This window comes from Conger conger, chromosome 2 (genome assembly GCF_963514075.1).
Source record: "Conger conger chromosome 2, fConCon1.1, whole genome shotgun sequence".
NCBI lineage: Eukaryota > Metazoa > Chordata > Actinopteri > Anguilliformes > Congridae > Conger > Conger conger.
In genome coordinates this window covers 79,050,095-79,071,718 of record NC_083761.1, presented here as the reverse complement: position 1 = coordinate 79,071,718, position 21,624 = coordinate 79,050,095, and the positions used below count along the sequence as shown (strand labels likewise).

The 21,624-nt window shown below is 40.6% G+C and overlaps 1 protein-coding gene across 1 annotated transcript in view; it reads left to right on the top strand.

The window, feature by feature from the left end:
• Nucleotides 1-21,624, top strand: part of LOC133121354 (uncharacterized) — a 343,999-nt gene that overhangs the window by 39,724 nt on the left and 282,651 nt on the right. Inside the window, 3 exon segments of the mRNA XM_061230554.1 lie at nucleotides 258-572; nucleotides 1,882-2,196; nucleotides 20,706-20,718. Coding sequence (XP_061086538.1) covers nucleotides 258-572; nucleotides 1,882-2,196; nucleotides 20,706-20,718 — 643 coding nt within the window.

Genomic DNA, 21,624 nt, shown 5'->3' with positions numbered 1-21,624 from the left:
GAATATGTATTCCAAAGTGACTGAATCCCATCATAACATAGTATATGCAAACAACAGTTATTCCCCTTTGGAGCTACCAGACCTAGTAGACACTGGCATTGTCCTGATTCAACCTGAGGCTTCAAGGCTCATCCATGCAACACAACATGCTGCCTTAAATAAATGTGCCATGTAGAACACCCCAAGGAAAGTCTTCTTCATAATCACCCAAGAATGTGAATGTTTCTCATGACATTGTTTTCATGTGTTTCATGTAGCCGGTGGCCAGGTCAGACTGGTAAATGGAAGTGATCAGTGCTCTGGCAGAGTGGAGATCTACAATGATGGCCAGTGGGGAACAGTGTGTCATGACTCCTGGGACCTAAACGATGCTGAGGTGGTGTGTAGACAGGTGGGCTGTGGCAGTGCTCAGGCTGCTCCAGGCAGTGCCCACTCTGGACAGGGCAGCGGGCCCATCTGGTTGGATGATGTGAGCTGTTCTGGAAACGAATCCTCCCTGTCACAGTGCCAGCACTCTGGGTTTGGGTCTCACAACTGTAGTCATCCTGAAGATGCTGCTGTGGTTTGCTCTGGTAGGAAATATTTTCTTATGTTTTCCTTATTACCTTAAATTTGTTGTTATGACTGACACTGAGTGCGTATCAACCCAAGATTCAATTAAAATTGAGTGAAAAGGAGCCTATGACTGTTTCTATCAAATACCTTATCCATCACATCCAGCTTGTTTTATTACAAAACTACATCCATACCCATTTTCAATAAGATGCAATCTCATCCTCTTAGTGTACAATAATGACAAATACTTTTTTTTAAAGCATTTCATGATACATCTCCCTTTTTCCTTAAAAAAGAAAATAATATAATACATTTTGACAAAGGATCTCTTGCTTCAGAAAAATTGCGAACCATATAATTAATTTGCCGGCACGGATGGTGCAGTGGGTAGCACTGCCGCCTCACAGCACGGAGGTCCTGGGTTCGAATCCCCGTCGGCCAGGGCCTCTCTGTGTGGAGTTTGCATGTTCTCCTCGTGTCTGCGTGGGTTTCCTCCGGGTTCTCCGGTTTCCTCCCACAGTCCAAAGACATGCACGTTAGGCTGATTGGAAAGTCTAAATTGCCCATAGGTATGAGTATGTGAGTGAATGGTGTGCGTTCCCTGCGATGGACTGGCGACCTGTCCAGGGTGTATTCCTGCCTTTCGCCCAATGTATGCCGGGATAGGCTCCAGCCCCCCTGGGACCCTGTTCAGGTTAAGCTGGTTCAGATAATGGATGGATGGATGGATGGATATAATTAATTTGCTAATCTAAAGGAAAGTGTTGTTTAAAAAAAAAAGATTTACCACCAAAGTTGCCTTGCATATTTCATTTTGTCACCCTAATTTGGAATGTGCAATCCACAAGTGCAGCCGTGTTTATGAGTGAGAACGCTTCTGTTGATTCCAGAGAGTATAGTGAAGCAAGGTTCCCCTCCAACACACTTAACATCACCAGCTGCTCCTTCTCACACTTCACACTACAGCCAAGCTTACACAGAGCTCCAATGGAGGACAACCTTTCATCTGCGGTTTTCACATACAGTTCAATGGCAGCCAATCAAACAATGGTGTTCACAGGAGAACAATGAATATGTATTCCAAAGTGACTGAATCCCATCATAACATAGTATATGCAAACAACAGTTATTCCCCTTTGGAGCTACCAGACCTAGTAGACACTGGCATTGTCCTGATTCAACCTGAGGCTTCAAGGCTCATCCATGCAACACAACATGCTGCCTTAAATAAATGTGCCATGTAGAACACCCCAAGGAAAGTCTTCTTCATAATCACCCAAGAATGTGAATGTTTCTCATGACATTGTTTTCATGTGTTTCATGTAGCCGGTGGCCAGGTCAGACTGGTAAATGGAAGTGATCAGTGCTCTGGCAGGGTGGAGATCTACAATGCTGGCCAGTGGGGAACAGTGTGTGATGACTCCTGGGACCTAAACGATGCTGAGGTGGTGTGTAGACAGGTGGGCTGTGGCAGTGCTCAGGCTGCTCCAGGCAGTGCCCACTCTGGACAGGGCAGCGGGCCCATCTGGTTGGATGAAGTGAGGTGTTCTGGACGTGAATCCTCCCTGCCAGAGTGCCAGCACTCTGGGTTTGGGTTACATGACTGTATTCACGAAGAAGATGCTGCTGTGGTTTGCTCAGGTAGGAAATATTTTCTTATGATTTCCTTATTATCTTATACTGATTGTTATGACTGTCACTGAGTGCGTGTCAACCGAAGATTCAAATAAAATTGAGTGAAAAGGAGCCTATGACTGTTTCTATCAAATACCTTATCCGTCAGTTCCAGCTTGTTTTATTACAAACCTATATAAATACCTGTTTTGAATAAGATGCAATCTCATGCTCTTTGTGTACAATAATGACCAATACTTTTTTTAAGCATTTTATTATAAATCTCCCTTTTTTCTTAAAAAAATGAAATGATATAATTAATTTTGACAAAGGTTCCCTTGCTTCTGAGAATTGGTGAGCCATATAATTAATTTGCTAATCTAAAGGAAAGTGTTGTTTAAAAAAAAAAAGATTTACCACCAATGTTGGCTTGCATATTTCATTTTGTCACCCTAATTTGGAATGTGCAATCACCAACCACAGCTATGTTCATAAGTGAGAATGGAACAGAACCGAACAAAAACAAAACAGATAACAGGACACAGCACACAGGGCACAGGACGCAGGTGCTGGTGCACGTGCAGGTACAGGTACACGGAGCTAGAACCGGGGTGGGGAACAGAATACAGAAAGACGAACTAGCAACGAGACACTGAAAAGGACAGGTATAAATACAAAGGGATTTGACAGAAACTGAGACACAGGTGAGCTGAACGACAAGTGACAGGAAGGAAGTACATATAAGGAGTGGGGAGGCGGAGACACAAAATTAAACAGCAATGGAACAAATTAATGAGGGAATGGAGCAGGAAACAGACTACGGAAAGCACAGAGGGAAACAAGAGGCCAAAACACTAGGGACTTAATAAGATAATGTCAGTGTCCTTTTCACGGCAAGGGTCCAGCAAACAAAATGCCTAATAATGCAATTCTAAAAACAAGCTAACTTGATAGTATGTCCATTGTTTACTTAGAATTGCTCTGGAAGAATTATCATTGTACTGCATACTTCTAGAAAAGTACTTGTACATATGAATACTGTTCCCTACGTTTTGCATAGGCTCTCTGAAACAAGAAGAGCCCATGTACAAACTTCTCTGACCAGTATCGGTAATCAAAAAATTCCGGTATAACTTCAGCTGAACCTAGAACCAGCAAGTTCTATGGTATTGAAGTAACAACTGAGAAGCATTTTAGGTTATGACATTACATTTCCAACGGTGTATAGTTTGTTAGGCTTTCATAAAACATCACAGCATTGTTTTGCCTGTGTTTTGAAGCAGTAGCATTTTCAATACGCTGACACTATTACACTTCGGCAAAAACGGTTCTTGGGATTTTATGGCCAAAACTGTTGACGTTTTACAACAAATTCACAATGCCTACACCTAAATAGAGGACTTCCTTTGGGGAACTTCCAAGGAATCACTTGTCTCTTTAGCCTTTTGAGTATTCTCGAGTGAATATTTCTGAAGGAAGACAGCGAAAACACCTTTGGCTCCACAATAGAGGGCATTTATTATTGTGGCTCCATTTTATATCAGTGATCATCTAAATACATTCTCAAAATATTGTATTATTATCCAATATGCTTATAAATAAGGAGCAAGCCTGCTTTTGAATAATAAACTGCATGTGAAATTGTGGAATTTGTCTTACTTGATGGGGGTTGGGTATTTGACAGAAATGTCAATCGATGGACCTCATGCGGATCACTAGAGGCTGTGCACCCTAAAGTGAATATCAATATCATAATTTTGGCTAAAACAAGATTAATTTCTCACTGGAAAAAAGTCAAATCATCCTGCGCAAGTTGATGTAATGTCAGAGAATGATTATTGCAGATTACATTTTAAGCATTTTATTATATCTTCACCTTTAAAAACGCATGACCATTTGCAGTACAATTGTTGTGTAGTAGAACTAGCTCAACTAAATCTAATTTATTCTAAATTTTAAGGCTAATAACAATTTTTTTCTGTCTTTTCAGATGCATCAAATGAATAGGTCACCATCAGCATCCTGTTCCTGGGGCCTCTGTGTTTCTACTCGCTTTGATTGGACACTTGGATTTCACTACATCTGTTGTCTGTTAATTCCTGTTTACTCTCCTTATTCTGTGACTGTAGTCAATAGACCACTGCATTCAGGGAACCAAAATGAGAAACTAGAAATGTTTTCATATATTTAAAACATCAATGCAGTGACTTATACTGCAGCAAAACAACAATCATACATAATCTGTTGATGCTGCACAGCAAAAACCCAGAGCAACGTCCTTCATGACTGGGGGATACCGCAAAGTTCCTGTAATCACTGCAAAATTATCCTCCTGCAACCCTGGGAGGCCTTGGACAGTTCGCTACTAGATTTGTGTGAAATCTCCAGTGCATTTACTGTCATTTATGTCTTTAACCTGTTTTGTGAGCAAAGAAAACATTTCATGAAAAAAACTCTTTGAAAAACCACAACCTTTGACCGTTGATTGAACGCAGGTTATTGGATTGCATTGGGGTGATGGTCTGGTTTCAGATCCCATGGTTTTACAGAGCAGTGCGTGATGTCTCAGGGAGGGAAGCAGAGGGTGGGGTTTGGTCAGTAGGGTTGTTGCAGTTTCAGCATGTAAGAAGGAAACAACCCAACGCAATGGCTACACAGCATTCCTGGTGGACTGAGACAGTGGCTGGTAGAATGCAGTTTGTAAACTGTAGCAGATGAATTGGCCTATAATATTTAAAAGTATTGATTGAATGACTGACCAATTGGTTGATTGGTTGATAAATATGACTATGTTTGCCGTGCACGATGGGACGGACATGGAGATAGTATTTTTACAAATATGTGTGTGTTGACAAATTCATCACGAGTTTCAGTACTAGCTGCGGCGAGTAGCTCCATGAGGTAACATGCAATTGCCGATTGCATGAGCCAGGGTGTAGAAAGGTTGAGTTGGTTTGGGGTCCATGTTTTATCGCTCTCAGGAGACCACTGCTGGTGCCTGTAAGTCTCCGAGCCACATATGACAGGTGTTCCTGCGGTACTGCTCTGTGCAAGTTAGCTATAGTCTGTGGTGTGAAAGGAAGCGGCCTGTCCAATATTACTGCCAAGTTATTGCCAAATAATAATAAATAAAAAAAAACATGAGTTCCCCTGTAAAAGAAAAAGAAAAAAGGAAAGAATGCTGAGGGTCTTATTCAGTTGTTTAAATTATTCAATTTCAATGAGACTTGGAGCTAAGGTTTGGCAGCGCTCACTCATTTTCAAGAGAAGTACCATCCAACGACTTCCCTCAGCGTTTAACTTGAATTACATGTGTTCTAATGATTACAATACAACTAAAATTATTAACTCAAGATCACCATATGCATAACCAATGATTTATCATTATATATCTTATGACAATCCCAGATCAGAATATAGTAATGTTTGGTATTATTCCGATAGTTTCAGTGCGACTGGTGCAATGGTCTAATTTCCACAACAGTATATTTCACAACTAAGACAGCATAACCATCCAGGAACCTAGGGAAAACTGTGTGGAAATCTGTCTCAGTGAAAGCCATTCGCCTCAACCCCCATGATCAAATCCCACTTCCTGGGAGGCCTGGCACTAAATTCCAAATGGTTATGAACTACAGATGGTTAATTGTGGACCCATTTTTATGATCGTGATCAAATGCCTGGTTTGTGCTTTTAGGGAGAGAAAACCAAGCAGTCTGGGAGACTGTAGTCAGACTCCAATGCACACCATGCATGTAGCTATTATTTACAGGGAGAATGTAGTCAAATTTTGTTGTGGTGTCCCTAGCCAGACCCCTATGCACATAGTGCATGTAGCCTTTGTTACCAGGTATGACTTTTAAGACTCTGCAATTTGGTTTCTTTGTAATACTTTTATTTATATTTCATTTGGAATTGAAATATGATGAACCAAGTGACCTACTTGGTAAAATAAATTGTTAAACTTGATCCGTGTGGTTTCGCTTACTGAACACTCACGGTTACACAGGGAATGCTTGGATGCCCCCTGCGAGTTGGTCTAGGGAGGATGCACGTTTACGCTTATTGTATCACGGTGTATTGCACCCGTAGACCCCTGACAGTAAATCAATCTCCTCTGCTGTACCTTATCATTCATGTTGAGAACGGGGATAGCTAATGTTGGTCTTCTTAGGTCCCTGAGCCGATCGGACACACCCAGAAGTAGCATCTTACACAACCTCTGAAATGACTGTAGACATCAAGCCAGCTCGTGAGACATGCACATAACGCAATGTGACATACAGTGGGACCAGCAGGGGACTGTTCAGGGAGTACATCTCAGTACTGTGAGGGAGCAGGGGTGGGAGACCAAGAGCGACCGGGAAGGGATCACAAAGTTACCAACGATAATTTGGATAACCACTAAAATAGGCGAGGAATATAAAACAGAAAATGGGAGAGACTCCCTGGCGAACTACCCACCGAAACAAAACCATGAGTGCAAACTAGCACGAAATTCCCAAAGTGGGTGAGTTTTGCGTGAGAAAATAACTGAAAAAAGGGAACAAAACTCCACAGCGATGCGCCAACCAAAAATCTGACCTGAACTATAATGGTCAGGAAAAAACGAGATTTGACGGGCAGTCTCGAAAGGGCTAAACCTTAAGCGCCAAACTCTGCCACTCGCTCCTCTAAACAGAAGCGGAACCAAGCTACAAAAATAGGGAAGGTTCTCAGGAACTAACCAACCCAAAGGAAAACAATATAGGTCCCTATATTTCTATCTAATTTCTAACTAAATGCTTTTCAAGACTAAAAGCGATACCGGCTCTGTGCACGTGTCAAACTGAAACACCAAAGCTCAGAGCAGTGCCAGGAAGAGACTTAAATAGCTCTCCACGCAGCTGACTGCAATCGGCCATGATTACACCCGCATTGCACATGCGGGAGGTAATTTCTCCTGCTGAACTTGGCCGGCACACCCTCTTGAGGTCTAGAGAGGTAACTACTGGAATTTCCAGACAGTGAAAACCATGACAAGTACAGGATTCCTATAGCGATCAAGTCTAAATTATAAATACGAAATCTTCCAAAGGTAGATTCATTTATCATTCATTCATTATCCTAACCCACTTATCCTGAACAGGGTCGCAGGGGGGCTGGAGCCTATCCCAGCATACATTGGGCGAAAGGCAGGAATACACCCTGGACAGGTCGCCAGTCCATCGCAGGGCACACACACCATTCACTCACACACTCATACCCATGGGCAATTTAGACTCTCCAATCAGCCTAACCTGCATGTCTTTGGACTGTGGGAGGAAACCGGAGCACCCAGAGGAAACCCACGCAGACACGGGGAGAACATGCAAACTCCACACAGAGAGGCCCCAGCCGACAGGGATTCGAACCCAGGACCTCCTTGCTGTGAGGCACAAAGGTAGATAACTAATCTAAATTATTATCAAAATGGAGTCAGATAATATGGAGTCTCCCTATTGTGGAGATTCATGGTCGGCCCGGACTAGTAGAAAGCGGAAGACAGAGTGGTACTACTGTCTTTGTAACTTGCTTTATTTATTGGCTGATCTAGTCTCCCCACATAGCGGTCATTAACATTTAACCCTACTTTCTTTCAGCAACACCAGAAGGACAAGCACGCAGATACCTTCACCCTCACTAAATTCCGTCGTTGGGTTAGTGCGGGGCTTACACATGGTTTGACATGGAGTGACTGTTGTTAATTGGAAAAGGCGTTCTAATAAAAGGAAACGTGTTAAAGTAACATATACTAATTGGAGATCAGTGAATACTCCTTTTTTTTACCTTTTTTGTCTGTGAATAACCAACCTCAATTGTTCAAGAATGCATATTTGGAAGTCAAGTTGTTTTGTAATGGCGGCACGGAACAGAAGGCGAGTCAGGAACTGTCAGGAACCTACCATCAACTGCTCACCACCCCATCATTGGCAAAAAAACCAAAACATTTTATTATGGCAAATGGGCAAATTAAATACACAAATTAATACAACTGAAACTAAAATAAAAAAACTGAGGGTTGCTACACTTGTTCGCTAGCTACACTGTTTGAAGTCATTTTGGAAACAAATCCCCCGACTGATGCTACTGCTAGTGTAACGGGTTACAAGTTACCGAGTACTAAACACCCTAACTAACGAATAGGCTAGGTCAGGGGTCGGCAACCCTGGTCCTGGAGAGCCGCAGGGTGTGCTGGTTTTTGTTTTCGCCTTAATACCAGCAACTGATTCATACCTAAAAAACCAGGTGAGGCCAGTTAACTGGGTAATAGACTGCTTTAATTGATCAATTAAGTGCTGAGTAACAACAAAAGCTAGCACACCCCGTGGCTCTCCAGGACCAGGGTTGCTGACACCTGGGCTAGGTGAATGTGCATGCCAGTATCTGGTTTACTGACGGGCATATCAGTCATTTCTGGGGGCCTATAAATAGGCTGCAGTAACGAGGTACAAGAAAATGCCTTACTTGTCCCGGTATGCAAGTTCCTGTCTGACTTCAAGGTATGTTGCTGTTTGCTCTGTTACTTGCAGCCACGTAATGTTCCATGTAAGCCTGATGATCATTTTTTATTGTAGGTCGCCATAGACGAGATGGTGGAGCTTGAGACTTTGCACGTGCATAGCCTATTGAAGTATTTATTTTAATCTATCTTGTTAACGGTATGAGTAGGAAAGCATTTAATGTTGTAGTTAAAATGCGCTACAATATTGCGTTTGAATAAACTGTCTTTACTGAATTCACGTCTCTGCTTGTTCATTTACTTGAACAAACCTAGGTGGGGATTGATCACCAATCCTCGATTCTTAAACCATTTCCTTGTGCGTAATTCCCAAGGTGGTGTAATCTAGTGGTGTTATGTCAGGTCACACTAGCTACCAGGATGATGGCGATGAGAAACAGCCAAAGAAGGAAAGCAAAGGGGTTGAGTGATTACACTGACTGCTCTGTTGCTTCGTATAGCCGAAAGAAAGGCCTCAACCAACCCAAAGTGACAGGAAAAAAACAAGCAAAAAAAAATTTAATTCCAAGCTGCCTTGTATCAAAGTCCAGAGGCTCAACTATTCAGACAAATGAAACCGAATGTTTTGCTTTCTGACAGGTTATTTGCAGTATAGTTTAACTGCAATTAATGACACTGCTTTCATAGCATGAGGATGGGTTGAAAGTTGGGTTGCCATAAAAATAGATACACACTGCAAGCTGCCCTGAGATTGTCAAATCACACACTTTTTCCATTGTGTTCAAGTGGCCTACTTTGTTAAACAACTGCTATGCAGTGGTGCTGTCCGTTTCTGTAGTTGTGCTTCTGGTGCTGTTCGGAACATGAGCTAATCGTCTTCCGGACAGAGGGAGGTTGTGTAGTTATTAATTTTCTCTATAGCCTAATTATTGGTCCAATTAACATGAATCAATGTGTTTGTAGTGTCTGGGATAGTCAAACAACCATAATCATAAACCACATTCCTCAGTAGAAAAACTACCATTGAACAGATGTTAACTAACATCTGGTGATATATATATATATATATATATATATATATATATATATATATATATATATATATATATATCAGTGGAGGCTGGTGACTTCCAGAATTGAGGAGGCCATTTTTTTCCGCTTGCTCACTTCACTCGCGATGGAATGTTCCCTGTTCTCTTATCTGTCTTTGTGCTGGCCAAAGGCATACTATTTGGAGTGTAAGCTACAGTCAGAAAGTTCTGGCTGATGAAATTCATTGTGCAGAGCTTAGCCTTGTGCCTTCCTGAAGAAATGACATTGCTGTAAGTCTATGAGCCTGCCTGATAATTAAGCTGAGAAATGACATTTGGATGTAATATAAATGCCAAGTGAACATGTGTAAAAGGCAGGAATTTTAATTATGTAGTTAAAAACAATTTTGTTTAGCTTACATTTTTCATTCTTCTACAGCTTCAACATGTAATCACCAATTTAATCAAGTTTAGCATATAAAAAAGATAAGATAACACTTTCTTTATCATATGTAGTTTTATTCAATATATTTAATATAAAATATGTAAAAATATGGTTCCAGTTGGCTTTATCTAACGTTAACCTTATCCACTAGAGGGCAGCACTCTATTCGTATTTAGAGTGAATTTCCTCACAGAGCAACAATTCGGTAATTTGATATGGAAGATTATTAAATTGACTTGTAATAAAACGAAATGGACTACATTAAAAATAAAACTGTTCAATAAATCCCAAATGGTGTCTAACATGACCTATTGAATGTCATTCTCACTCCCTAGTATCTGGAATCTGCATATCTCCAGCCCAAGATCTCAAATTGCGCTAGAATCTCGCCGACTTCCGAGGTAGTTTTAAGCAAAAGTGTTTGGCCAAATGAGCTATAAACTCCAGGGATGATAGCCAGGGGTGTTCTCTAAATTTCCTGAAAAGCACAAGTTGATAGGACACTCGTAGCCACTATGGCGAGTGTTTGTTTGACTGAAGTGACTAGCGAATTCTCAAAATGGCTTCTGTGTTGAATAGGAAAGGAAAGGATAGTTGATTCCAAATGAACCAGTAGCATAAAATTTCAATCTTTCAGCGCTGGACACAATGCATGGTGAGGCCAGGCCTCCGTTGCCCACCCATTTTCAGTGATCTGGCCAATCACATATTGGCATGAAAAAAAATGCATTACATTGACTTCTATGAGAATCTCATTTCCTAGGGGAGGCCTGGCCTGGCCTGGCCTCCCTTAATACAAACTGATAGGGAAATCTGGCCTGTTGCTTTACAATTGCAATATTGGGTTTTAGCCATTGGAAAATTTAGATTTATGAACAAAACTAAAATAATATGAATATAAAAAATAAAAAATATGTTTTTTGTTAAAATAAATAAATAAAATAAATATATTTATTGTTTTTTTTAAATCTCTCTCTTCTCTCAAATTATTGGGGAGGCCAGGCCTCCTCCACCTCTATGGAGGAGCCTCCACTGATATATATATATATATAGTTGGGTGCAGACATACAGTGGGCTCCAGAATTTTTACCAACCCTGACTGGTAATGCACAAAAAAATCTCAATGGCAATGTGAAACATACTGCACTTTATTGTTTCAATGAGGAAAACTAAAACCCTTCATTCATTAAATAAAAAATGCATTTATCCCAAATCAAGATTTCATCATTATTGGTTCAGTACAGTACTTGGTGCATCCACCTCTGGCATTGAAAAATCTTTCCCTGTAATGCTTGACATGGTTGAGAAGAAACATTTGTAAGGATTGCAGACTATTCCTCTATCCTTTCAAGGTTTTGCGCTTATTACTGTAACTGCCCTCTTCAGTGCCGCCCACAGGTTTTGGATCAGATTGAGCTCCGGCACCTGAGATGGTCATTGCAGAACATTGATCCCTTTGTCACAGAAACATTTCAGGGCTGCCTGTAACATAGTCGTTAGTGGCAAGGTCGGTGGTTCGATCCCCGGTGTAGCCACAATAAGATCCGCACAGCCGTGGGGCCCCTGAGCAAGGCCCTTATCCCTGCATTGCTCCAGGGGAGGATTGTCTCCTGCTTATATTTTACTATGGGTATGCAGTGTTTCTCCATTTACTTTCCGTGGGTGTGGAAAACATTTCATGTGTGCTAACAAGTAGAACACTAGAATGTTCTTTGCTGAATATTCTAATACTGATGTCATAAACACGACTGGTACTTAAATGCAATGGAGTCCTAGAACACACTGACTTAGAATTCAGAAAAGAAAAAAACAAAAAAAACATATTACTAACTAAAATAATTACTCTTCAAACTAGAATAACCACAAGTGACAACATTACCCCATGCAACTACACCACAAGTTGGCACTAGCCAATGATGTCAAAAAAGTATCATTCAAAAGAAAAAATACAATGCAAATGAAAGTGAAGAGTAATTCATAAAAATAAAATGAAATTATTAAAAAAATTATAATTAAATAATAATAATTCAAACAAAATGAAATAATATTATTCCATTATATAAAAAAAGTTTCCTTTGAATGACACTTCTTTCCTTTGAGTTTTGACTTCAGACAACATGGTTACCGGCAGAGGGCAGCACTCTACAACCAGAAAATAAGTTGAATTCCATACTAATTTTTCTCACATAATGATAAAACGTGTCATAAAAATTTAATTCAAATAAGGTCGGTGTACCCACCGTATTAAGAAATGCGTACAGTGTAACCCTCTGATAAAAGTATGGCTAATGAGTCAGTTGGCCATAAAAGCCAGCAAAGTGTGACAAATATGTGTGATGTCCTTTTAAGAGCTTGCGCTCAAGCATTTGGCATCAGGCGTTTGGCAACACAGAGAATGGAATAAGTCAAGACAGCAGCAAGAAAGCTAGAATCCGGAGACCAGTTGGCCATTTAATTTTTTGTTTGAAATGTGATTATGCACCCCGTAGTTAATCGGCAAATCTCCGGTGCATTTAAAATTAGAAGGTGCTGTACGCAAAGTGTTCTCTTCCACCGCATCAGGAGGGTAAGCCATATCTGAATTAATCATACATATGACGCATGATATGGTTTCATTATGTTCAGTTTTGGGGTCAGAATTCACCCAAAGTAATTTCATGAATAAGCCATAATCAAAAATTTAAAAATGTCAATTGAGGTTTTTCTTCTATACTTCTATGCTATTAATCTTCAGTTATCAACATTTTTATTTTGTTAGGCTACAACATGTGGTCACAAGCTACAATTCTATTCTATTGGGGATGGTTGTACCATTTATTTTGGGGTTCGTTGTCACATGTAATTCTTCATGTGAAATCTATAGCCTAAAACAAATGTCTATCCCTAAACATTTGGAATGCTATCTGGCACGTCCATCAAAGACCTGTGCTTTTTACTTAAGCAGAACCTTACCTGGTTGGGAATTTCGCTACGAAAGCCTGCTGATAAAACTGTCTAATGCAAGAGGATAAGGGTATGCATAAGATGTAAATGGTTGCACTAGTGTTGAAATGACTCGTATATGATATGCTGACATTGAGTGAGTCAGTAAAAAGTGTCACAACCATCTCCGGTCTCCCCTACTGTCCTTACCATATATCTTATACATTTCTTTTTTTTTTCCCTCAAACTCTTACGTATAGCATTATTCCTCCTGACCTTTTCCCTGTTTGGTCACCAAATTCCAGTTAATATTTGGGTAATTGAAGTCTCCCATGATACTAGTCTCACCTCCATGACAAGCTTGTTTTATATTTTTAAAGAGCATTGTATTCACACTACTGTCTGAGGTTGGTGGTCGGTAACACGCTACTATGTTAAGACCATCTTTTTGTTCCCCAATAAGCGTACTCCAAATATCCTCACTAGGCATTGAGTTGGTCAATTTCTGGAATTTCTTAAGCATTGCCTGGTGTTCAGTTTCATATTCGCATAGCATTTTGGACAGGTGTCTGTTTCCTGATGTGAGAAGAAAGCATGACAGCGTTTACAGGAATGGGTCACAGGAATGGTGGTTAATCAGCCTGCTGAAGTGAAGCAGGTGCAGAGGACATTTTAGGCCATTTTTGGTTTGAATTTAAGAGATTCGCAAGCCGAAGGATCTGCAGTGTCTTGAACGATTATTTCTGGAGGAATTGTCAAAATGTCCCCCCAATATTTTCACAAATGTCACAATTTGTCCTTGCAACAACAGATTGCACAGACAAGTGGGGTGTACATGCTGTTGTGTAAATAAGTATTTCTTTAAATTTTTTATAGTACATTTAATACTACAGCTAAACTGCTTTGAAATATCTGGGAATGGAGCATTATCTTTAAATATACTAGATGTCTCCATCATTTCTGGGAAAAACAGCAGATCGGGGTTACAAGGAAACTTCAGAATTTGACAAATTAATTGACAACGATCCAAACATTTAATATATGTTAATTTACGAAAGCTGTGGATCTGGTGTTCAAGTTGCATATCCGCATAGCAGTTTGGACAGGGGTCTAGTTCCTGGCTAGCTTTGGTCATGGGGTGAGAATCAATCAACTAGATGGCTTTTACACTTCAATCATTTTTTGCTTTTATTTCATAAAATTTAAGTTACAGACACATGAAGTAAGAACAACAACAGATAATTATCAGCTGTACCCAAAATATCTACACGCGCACAGAAAAAATTATATTCTGTTTTACAATTCCTCAGAGAAAAAGATTGTAACATTTAAGTAATATTATTTCCAAAAATGATGTCACTTTAGTCAACTATATAATTATTGATAAAATATTGGAAATATATATTGGCATATATGTGCTGTAAGTGAATCTAAATCTTACTGGGAACTGTTTTGTGGCTTCAGATAGCTTCCTGTTTCACTGGGGTACGAAACAGAGGTGACATTAATTTAAAATCCATGCAATTTTGAAAGCTGTGTATTCGGCATGTTTTTTTCCCTCACCTCATAGGCTATGACTCGTGATCGAAGGTAGCCAGGAAGCAGGCACCAGTCCAAACCGCAATGCTGATAAGTGGCTTAGAAATCAGATACACATCTTTCATAATTAAACATGTTGCAAATGTTCGGCATATTGTATGAAAACACAGATTGTGTTCCAACTTCTGCCATTTCCTTGTAAGCTAATTCTGTTGTTTTGCAGACATGAGGCTAACTTTCTGTAAATCTAAAGAGAATGCTCCTACATTTATTCTCTATTGATATGATATGATCCCCATATTTGGATCTCCAACTGCTCCTATCTTGGTTCAGTCATTTGCGCATCCTCCAATCCACATTCTAATAAAATAAGGTATTTCTCACATGTGCTTCTGGTTGGGTATTGTTTGGATTTCATCAATTCCGGTTCCGATTCTGCTAATCGGTTCCAATTCTTAATGGTTTCCAGTTCCGATTCCAGGATGGTTAAAAAAAATGGTTAGATTTTCAGATAACAAAAATACAAGTGTTGGTCCTGCAAGCAATGGAATTGTTTCATTCACACGCAGAAAAAGAAATTGAAAAATTATATTCTTTTTTACACTTTCACAGAGAAAAAGATTGTAACTTTGCAGTAACGAAGGCATACATACCTGTACAATTACAACATAATTGTCTTTTACAGTTCTTCAGAGAAAAAGATTGTAACATTTGTCAGACATCTTGGTATAGACTACCCTAAATGTGAAGTAGTCAATGACAAGTCATTAATATGAATATTTTTTTATTTGCTCATAAAACAGGTAAAAAGAAGGTATAAATCACAGGCACAAAGCACGAGAGAGTCCAAACTAATCTATAAGAGGCTTTTCAAGGGAATCTCAGCGTAGTAGGATTATAATTTTGTAATGATTTGATGGTATCACCCAGTGATGCTTGTCTTGTGATTAAACAGGGGATGTTGACTACAATCACAATAACACACTGAAGATATGTGAATGGATAGTAAATTGGAAGGAACAAACAGATCCATTTCATAGCTGGGAACTTTTGATGCTCCTGAAATGATAGAGAAAAAGCAGAAAATATTGTGAGAAAATATTGTGAGACTTGGCTGCGCTTTTTATCTGAATTAGGAATTATCCCTATGATTAAGTAAAGCCACTTCTACCATATATATTTGTATTTATTTTGGCTTACTTACTGAGTAACAAGAACCAAGAACATTTAGCAAATTTTAACTACAGGACACTATAAGGAGTAAGGCAAGGAAAACACTGTAAGAACAGAACATCGCCTGGTTCTGCAAGGTCAAAATCCAATCCACTTCTCACTGAATACAGCCTTTTCACCTCAAACCAAAAATTTTCATATTAGGCTTATTCACAGTGACGAGTGCAGATTACCTCCATTCTTCCAGTCATGGAGCTGTGCCTCCCTGTGTTACTAATACACATACGGTTCCATGGCCACACCACATTTAATGTTACGGGGATGATTGACTACTCTGACAGGCTAATATCAGTAATAGTACACTGTAACATTGTTCTGTGCGTTGTGGGTGTGTAAGAAAGTGTCTCTACTCACCTGCGAATGCCTAGGAGTTTACTCAGCCTGCCATGTCCCCTGAAAGGTAAAACCTGATCGTTATCTGTGTGTGTGTTTCACTGTGAAAGCACCAGATATCCAAACAGGAGGCACACCCATGCTACTTTCTTTTTTCAATGGAAATCCAATCTAATCCATGTTTCCAAAATAACTATTTATTTTCTATACTAAAATAAAAAATTACAAATCCTTACGTCAGGAAATGTCAAGAGAAAACCACAGGACAAATATGAATACTCCAGGAATCCTAAATCACAATAACTTGGCTATGCTATTTGGCAAATTACATATTACAGATCCTCTTACTTCAAATGCGAATATAGTACATCAATCCAAACCCGATAACATACGACAGCATTTGGCCAAAAATACTTCTTGTAGCTACTTCCCCACACTGTTTCACCAGAACAGAGCAGTCTGGTCACAGGTCAACTCAAGACTCTGTGGGCTCTTCGACATGGCACATTCATTAAAGGCACCATGTTGTGTGGCATTGATGAACCTCACAGCCTCAGATTGGATCAGTACTGTGCCACTGTTGAATGTGGCTGCTAGCTCTGTAGGGCAATAACAGTTCTTTGTACGTTGGTTTTTCCTCTAGCAAACCCCACTGTTTTATTGGCCACCTTTGGACAGTATGTTAAAAACTGCAAGTGAAAGGTAGTCCTCTATTGGTGCTCTGTGTAAACTTGGCTGTAGTGTTAGGTGTGAGAAGGAGCAGCTGGCAATGTAAAGTGTGTTGGAGGGGAACCTTGCTTCACGATACTCTCTGGAACAAACTGTTGTGTTCTCTCTTATGTCGTTGTAGAATGTACATTCTGAATGAATGTGACAAATTTATATATGCAAGCCAACAATGTTAAAAATGTATATATAAAAAAAAAAAAAAGAATTTCCTTTACATGAGCAAATTAATTCTGTGGTACCTACTTTTTCTGAAAAAAGAATAATCAAATGCTTAAAAATGCAAAATGCAATGCTACACTGACTTTAAATGAACTTAAACGATACTTAAATTAGTTTTTTCAAATAAGAATGGTTATGTTCCCTTGTTAATCTTCATAAAAATCAATTTAAGGCAATTATGAAAAAATATTTGAAGATTTCCTACCAGAGCAAACCACCGCAGCATCTTCATGATGACCACAGTTGTGAGACCCAAACCCAGGGTGCTGGCACTGTGACAGGGAGGATTCACTTCCAGAACAGCTCACATCATCCAACCAGATGGGCCCGCTGCCCTGTCCAGAGTGGGCACTGCCTGGAGCAGCCTGAGCACTGCCACAGCCCACCTGTCTACACACCACCTCAGCATCGTTTAGGTCCCAGGAGTCATCACACACTGTTCCCCACTGGCCATCATTGTAGATCTCTACTCTGCCAGAGCACTGATCATCTCCACCCACCAGTCTGACCTGGGCACTGGCTTCATGAAACACATGAAAACAACGTCATGAGAAACATTCACATTCTTGGGTGATTATAAGGAAGACGTTGCTTGGTGTCTTCTACATGGCTCATTCATTTAAGGCATCATGCTGTGTTGCATGGATGAGCCTTAAAGCCTCAGGTTGCATCGGGACTGTGCCAGTGTCTACTGACCGGTAGCTCCAAAGCCCGGTAGCACTTTTGTTTGCATATGCTAGGTTATAGGAGGATTCTGTCGGTTTGTAGTGCTTGTTCGTGGTTATCAAGCAAACCCCCCCGTTTGATTGACCACCATTGGTCTGTATGTCAAAAACTGCAGATGAAAGGTTGTCCTCCATTGGAGCTCTGTGTAAGTTTGGCTGTAGTGTTAGGTGTGAGAAGGAGCAGCTTTCATTGTAAAGTGTGCTGGAGCGGAATCTTGGTTCATTATTATCACTGGAATCAACAGAAGCACTCTCACTTATGAACATGGCTGTGGTCATACATTGTACAGATGTATAATAAAATACTTAAAAATTGGATTTGTTATTGTTATTGGACACTGAGTGGATGAGATCACAACTTATTCAAAATGGGCATAGACGTAGATTTGTAATAAAACAAGCTGGATCTGATGGATAATGGATTTGATAGAAACCGTTATGGGCTCCTTTTCACTCAATTTTATTTAAATCTTGGGTCGACATGCGCTCAATGTCAGTCATAACAATCAATTTAAGGTAATAAGGAAAACATACAAAAATATTTCCTACCAGAGCAAACCACAGCAGCATCTTCCGGGTGAATACAGTTGTGAGACCCAAACCCAGAGTGCTGGCACTGTGACAGGGAGGATTCACTTCCAGAACAGCTCACATCATCCAACCAGATGGGCCCGCTGCCCTGTCCAGAGTGGGCACTGCCTGGAGCAGCCTGAGCACTGCCACAGCCCACCTGTCTACACACCACCTCAGCATCGTTTAGGTCCCAGGAGTCATCACACACTGTTCCCCACTGGCCATCATTGTAGATCTCCACCCTGCCAGAGCACTGACCCTCTCCATTCACCAGTCTGACTTGGCCACCAGCTACATGAAATACATGAAAACAATATCTTGAGAAACATTCACATTCTTGGGTGATTATGAAGAAGACTTTCTTTGTGGTCTTCTACATGGCACATTCATTTAAGGCATCATGCTGTGTTGCATGGATGAGCCTTAAAGCCTCAGGTTGCATCTGGACTGTGACAGTGTCTACTGGCTCGTAGCTCCAAAGGGCAATACCTTTTGTCTGCATATGCTAGGTTAAAGGAGGATTCGTTCAGTTTGGAGTGCATATTCGTTGTTATCAAGCGAACCCCACTGTTTGACTGACCCCCCCTTGGACAGTATGTTAAATACTGCAGATGAAAGGTTGTCCTCCATTGGAGCTCTGTGTAAGCGTGGCTGTAGTATTAGGTATGAGAAGGAGCAGCTGGCGATGTTAAGTGTGTTGGAGGGGAACCTTGCTTCACTATACTCTCTGGAATCAAATGAAGCGCTCTCACTTATCAATACGGCTGAGGTTGTACATTGTACATTACAAAACAGGGTTTCAAAATTATATATGAAAGCAAACACGGGCAGCAAATGTTTGAAACAAAAAACAAACAACAAAAATTTCCATTACTGTAGGAAATTAATTCAATGGTTCCCCATTTTTCTGAAGCAATGGATTCTTTGGCAAAACTCCATTGTTTTAATATTTTTTCATGAAAAGGGAGATGTGTAATAAAATACTTAATAATACATTTGTTTTATTGTTGTACACTGAGAGGGTGCGATTGCATCTCATTCAAAATGGTTATAGATTTAGTTTTTTAATGAAACAAGCTTGATCTGATGGATAAGGTATTTGATAGAAACCTTCATAGGCTCCTTTTCACTCAATTTTATTGAAATCTTGGGTCGACATGCGCTCAGTGTCAGTCATAACAATCAATTTCAGGTAATAAGGAAAACATATAAAAATATTTCCTACCAGAGCAAACCACCGCAGCATCTTCATGATGACCACAGTTGTGAGACCCAAACCCAGAGTGCTGGCACTCCGACAGGGAGGATTCACTTCCAGAACAACTCACATCATCCAACCAGATGGGCCCGCTGCCCTGTCCAGAGTGGGCACTGCCTGGAGCAGCCTGAGCACTGCCACAGCCCACTTGTCTACACACCACCTCAGCATCGTTTAGGTCCCAGGAGTCATCACACACTGTTCCCCACTGGCCATCATTGTAGATCTCTACTCTGCCAGAGCACTGATCATCTCCACCCACCAGTCTGACCTGGGCACCAGCTACATGAAACACATGAAAACAACGTCATGAGAAACATTCACATTCTTGGGTGATTATAAGGAAGACGTTGCTTGGTGTCTTCTACATGGCTCATTCATTTAAGGCATCATGCTGTGTTGCATGGATGAGCCTTAAAGCCTCAGGTTGCATCGGGACTGTGCCAGTGTCTACTGACCGGTAGCTCCAAAGCCCGGTAGCACTTTTGTTTGCATATGCTAGGTTATAGGAGGATTCTGTCGGTTTGTAGTGCTTGTTCGTGATTATCAAGCAAACCCCCCCGTTTGATTGACCACCATTGGTCTGTATGTCAAAAACTGCAGATGAAAGGTTGTCCTCCATTGGAGCTCTGTGTAAGTTTGGCTGTAGTGTTAGGTGTGAGAAGGAGCAGCTTTCATTGTAAAGTGTGCTGGAGCGGAATCTTGGTTCATTATTATCACTGGAATCAACAGAAGCACTCTCACTTATGAACATGGCTGTGGTCATACATTGTACAGATGTATAATAAAATAATTAAAAATTTGATTTGTTATTATTGGACACTGAGTGGATGAGATCACAACTTATTCAAAATGGGCATAGACGTAGATTTGTAATAAAACAAGCTGGATCTGATGGATAATGGATTTGATAGAAACCGTTATGGGCTCCTTTTCACTCAATTTTATTTAAATCTTGGGTCGACATGCACTCAGTGTCAGTCATAACAATCAATTTAAGGTAATAAGGAAAACATACAAAAATATTTCCTACCAGAGCAAACCACAGCAGCATCTTCCTGGTGAATACAGTTGTGAGACCCAAACCCAGAGTGCTGGCACTGTGACAGGGAGGATTCACTTCCAGAACAGCTCACATCATCCAACCAGATGGGCCCGCTGCCCTGTCCAGAGTGGGCACTGCCTGGAGCAGCCTGAGCACTGCCACAGCCCACCTGTCTACACACCACCTCAGCATCGTTTAGGTCCCAGGAGTCATCACACACTGTTCCCCACTGGCCATCATTGTAGATCTCCACCCTGCCAGAGCACTGACCCTCTCCATTCACAAGTCTGACTTGGGCACCGGCTACATGAAATACATAAAAACAATATCTTGAGAAACATTCACATTCTTGGGTGATTATGAAGAAGACTTTCTTTGGGGTCTTCTACATGGCTCATTCATTTAAGGCATCATGCTGTGTTGCATGGATGAGCCTTAAAGCCTCAGGTTGCATCGGGACTGTGCCAGTGTCTACTGACCGGTAGCTCCAAAGCCCGGTAGCACTTTTGTTTGCATATGCTAGGTTATAGGAGGATTCTGTCGGTTTGTAGTGCTTGTTCGTGGTTATCAAGCAAACCCCCCCGTTTGATTGACCACCATTGGTCTGTATGTCAAAAACTGCAGATGAAAGGTTGTCCTCCATTGGAGCTCTGTGTAAGTTCGGCTGTAGTGTTAGGTGTGAGAAGGAGCAGCTTTCATTGTAAAGTGTGCTGGAGCGGAATCTTGGTTCATTATTATCACTGGAATCAACAGAAGCACTCTCACCTATGAACATGGCTGTGGTCATACATTGTACAGATGTATAATAAAATAATTAAAAATTTGATTTGTTATTGTTATTGGACACTGAGTGGATGAGATCACAACTTATTCAAAATGGGCATAGACGTAGATTTGTAATAAAACAAGCTGGATCTGATGG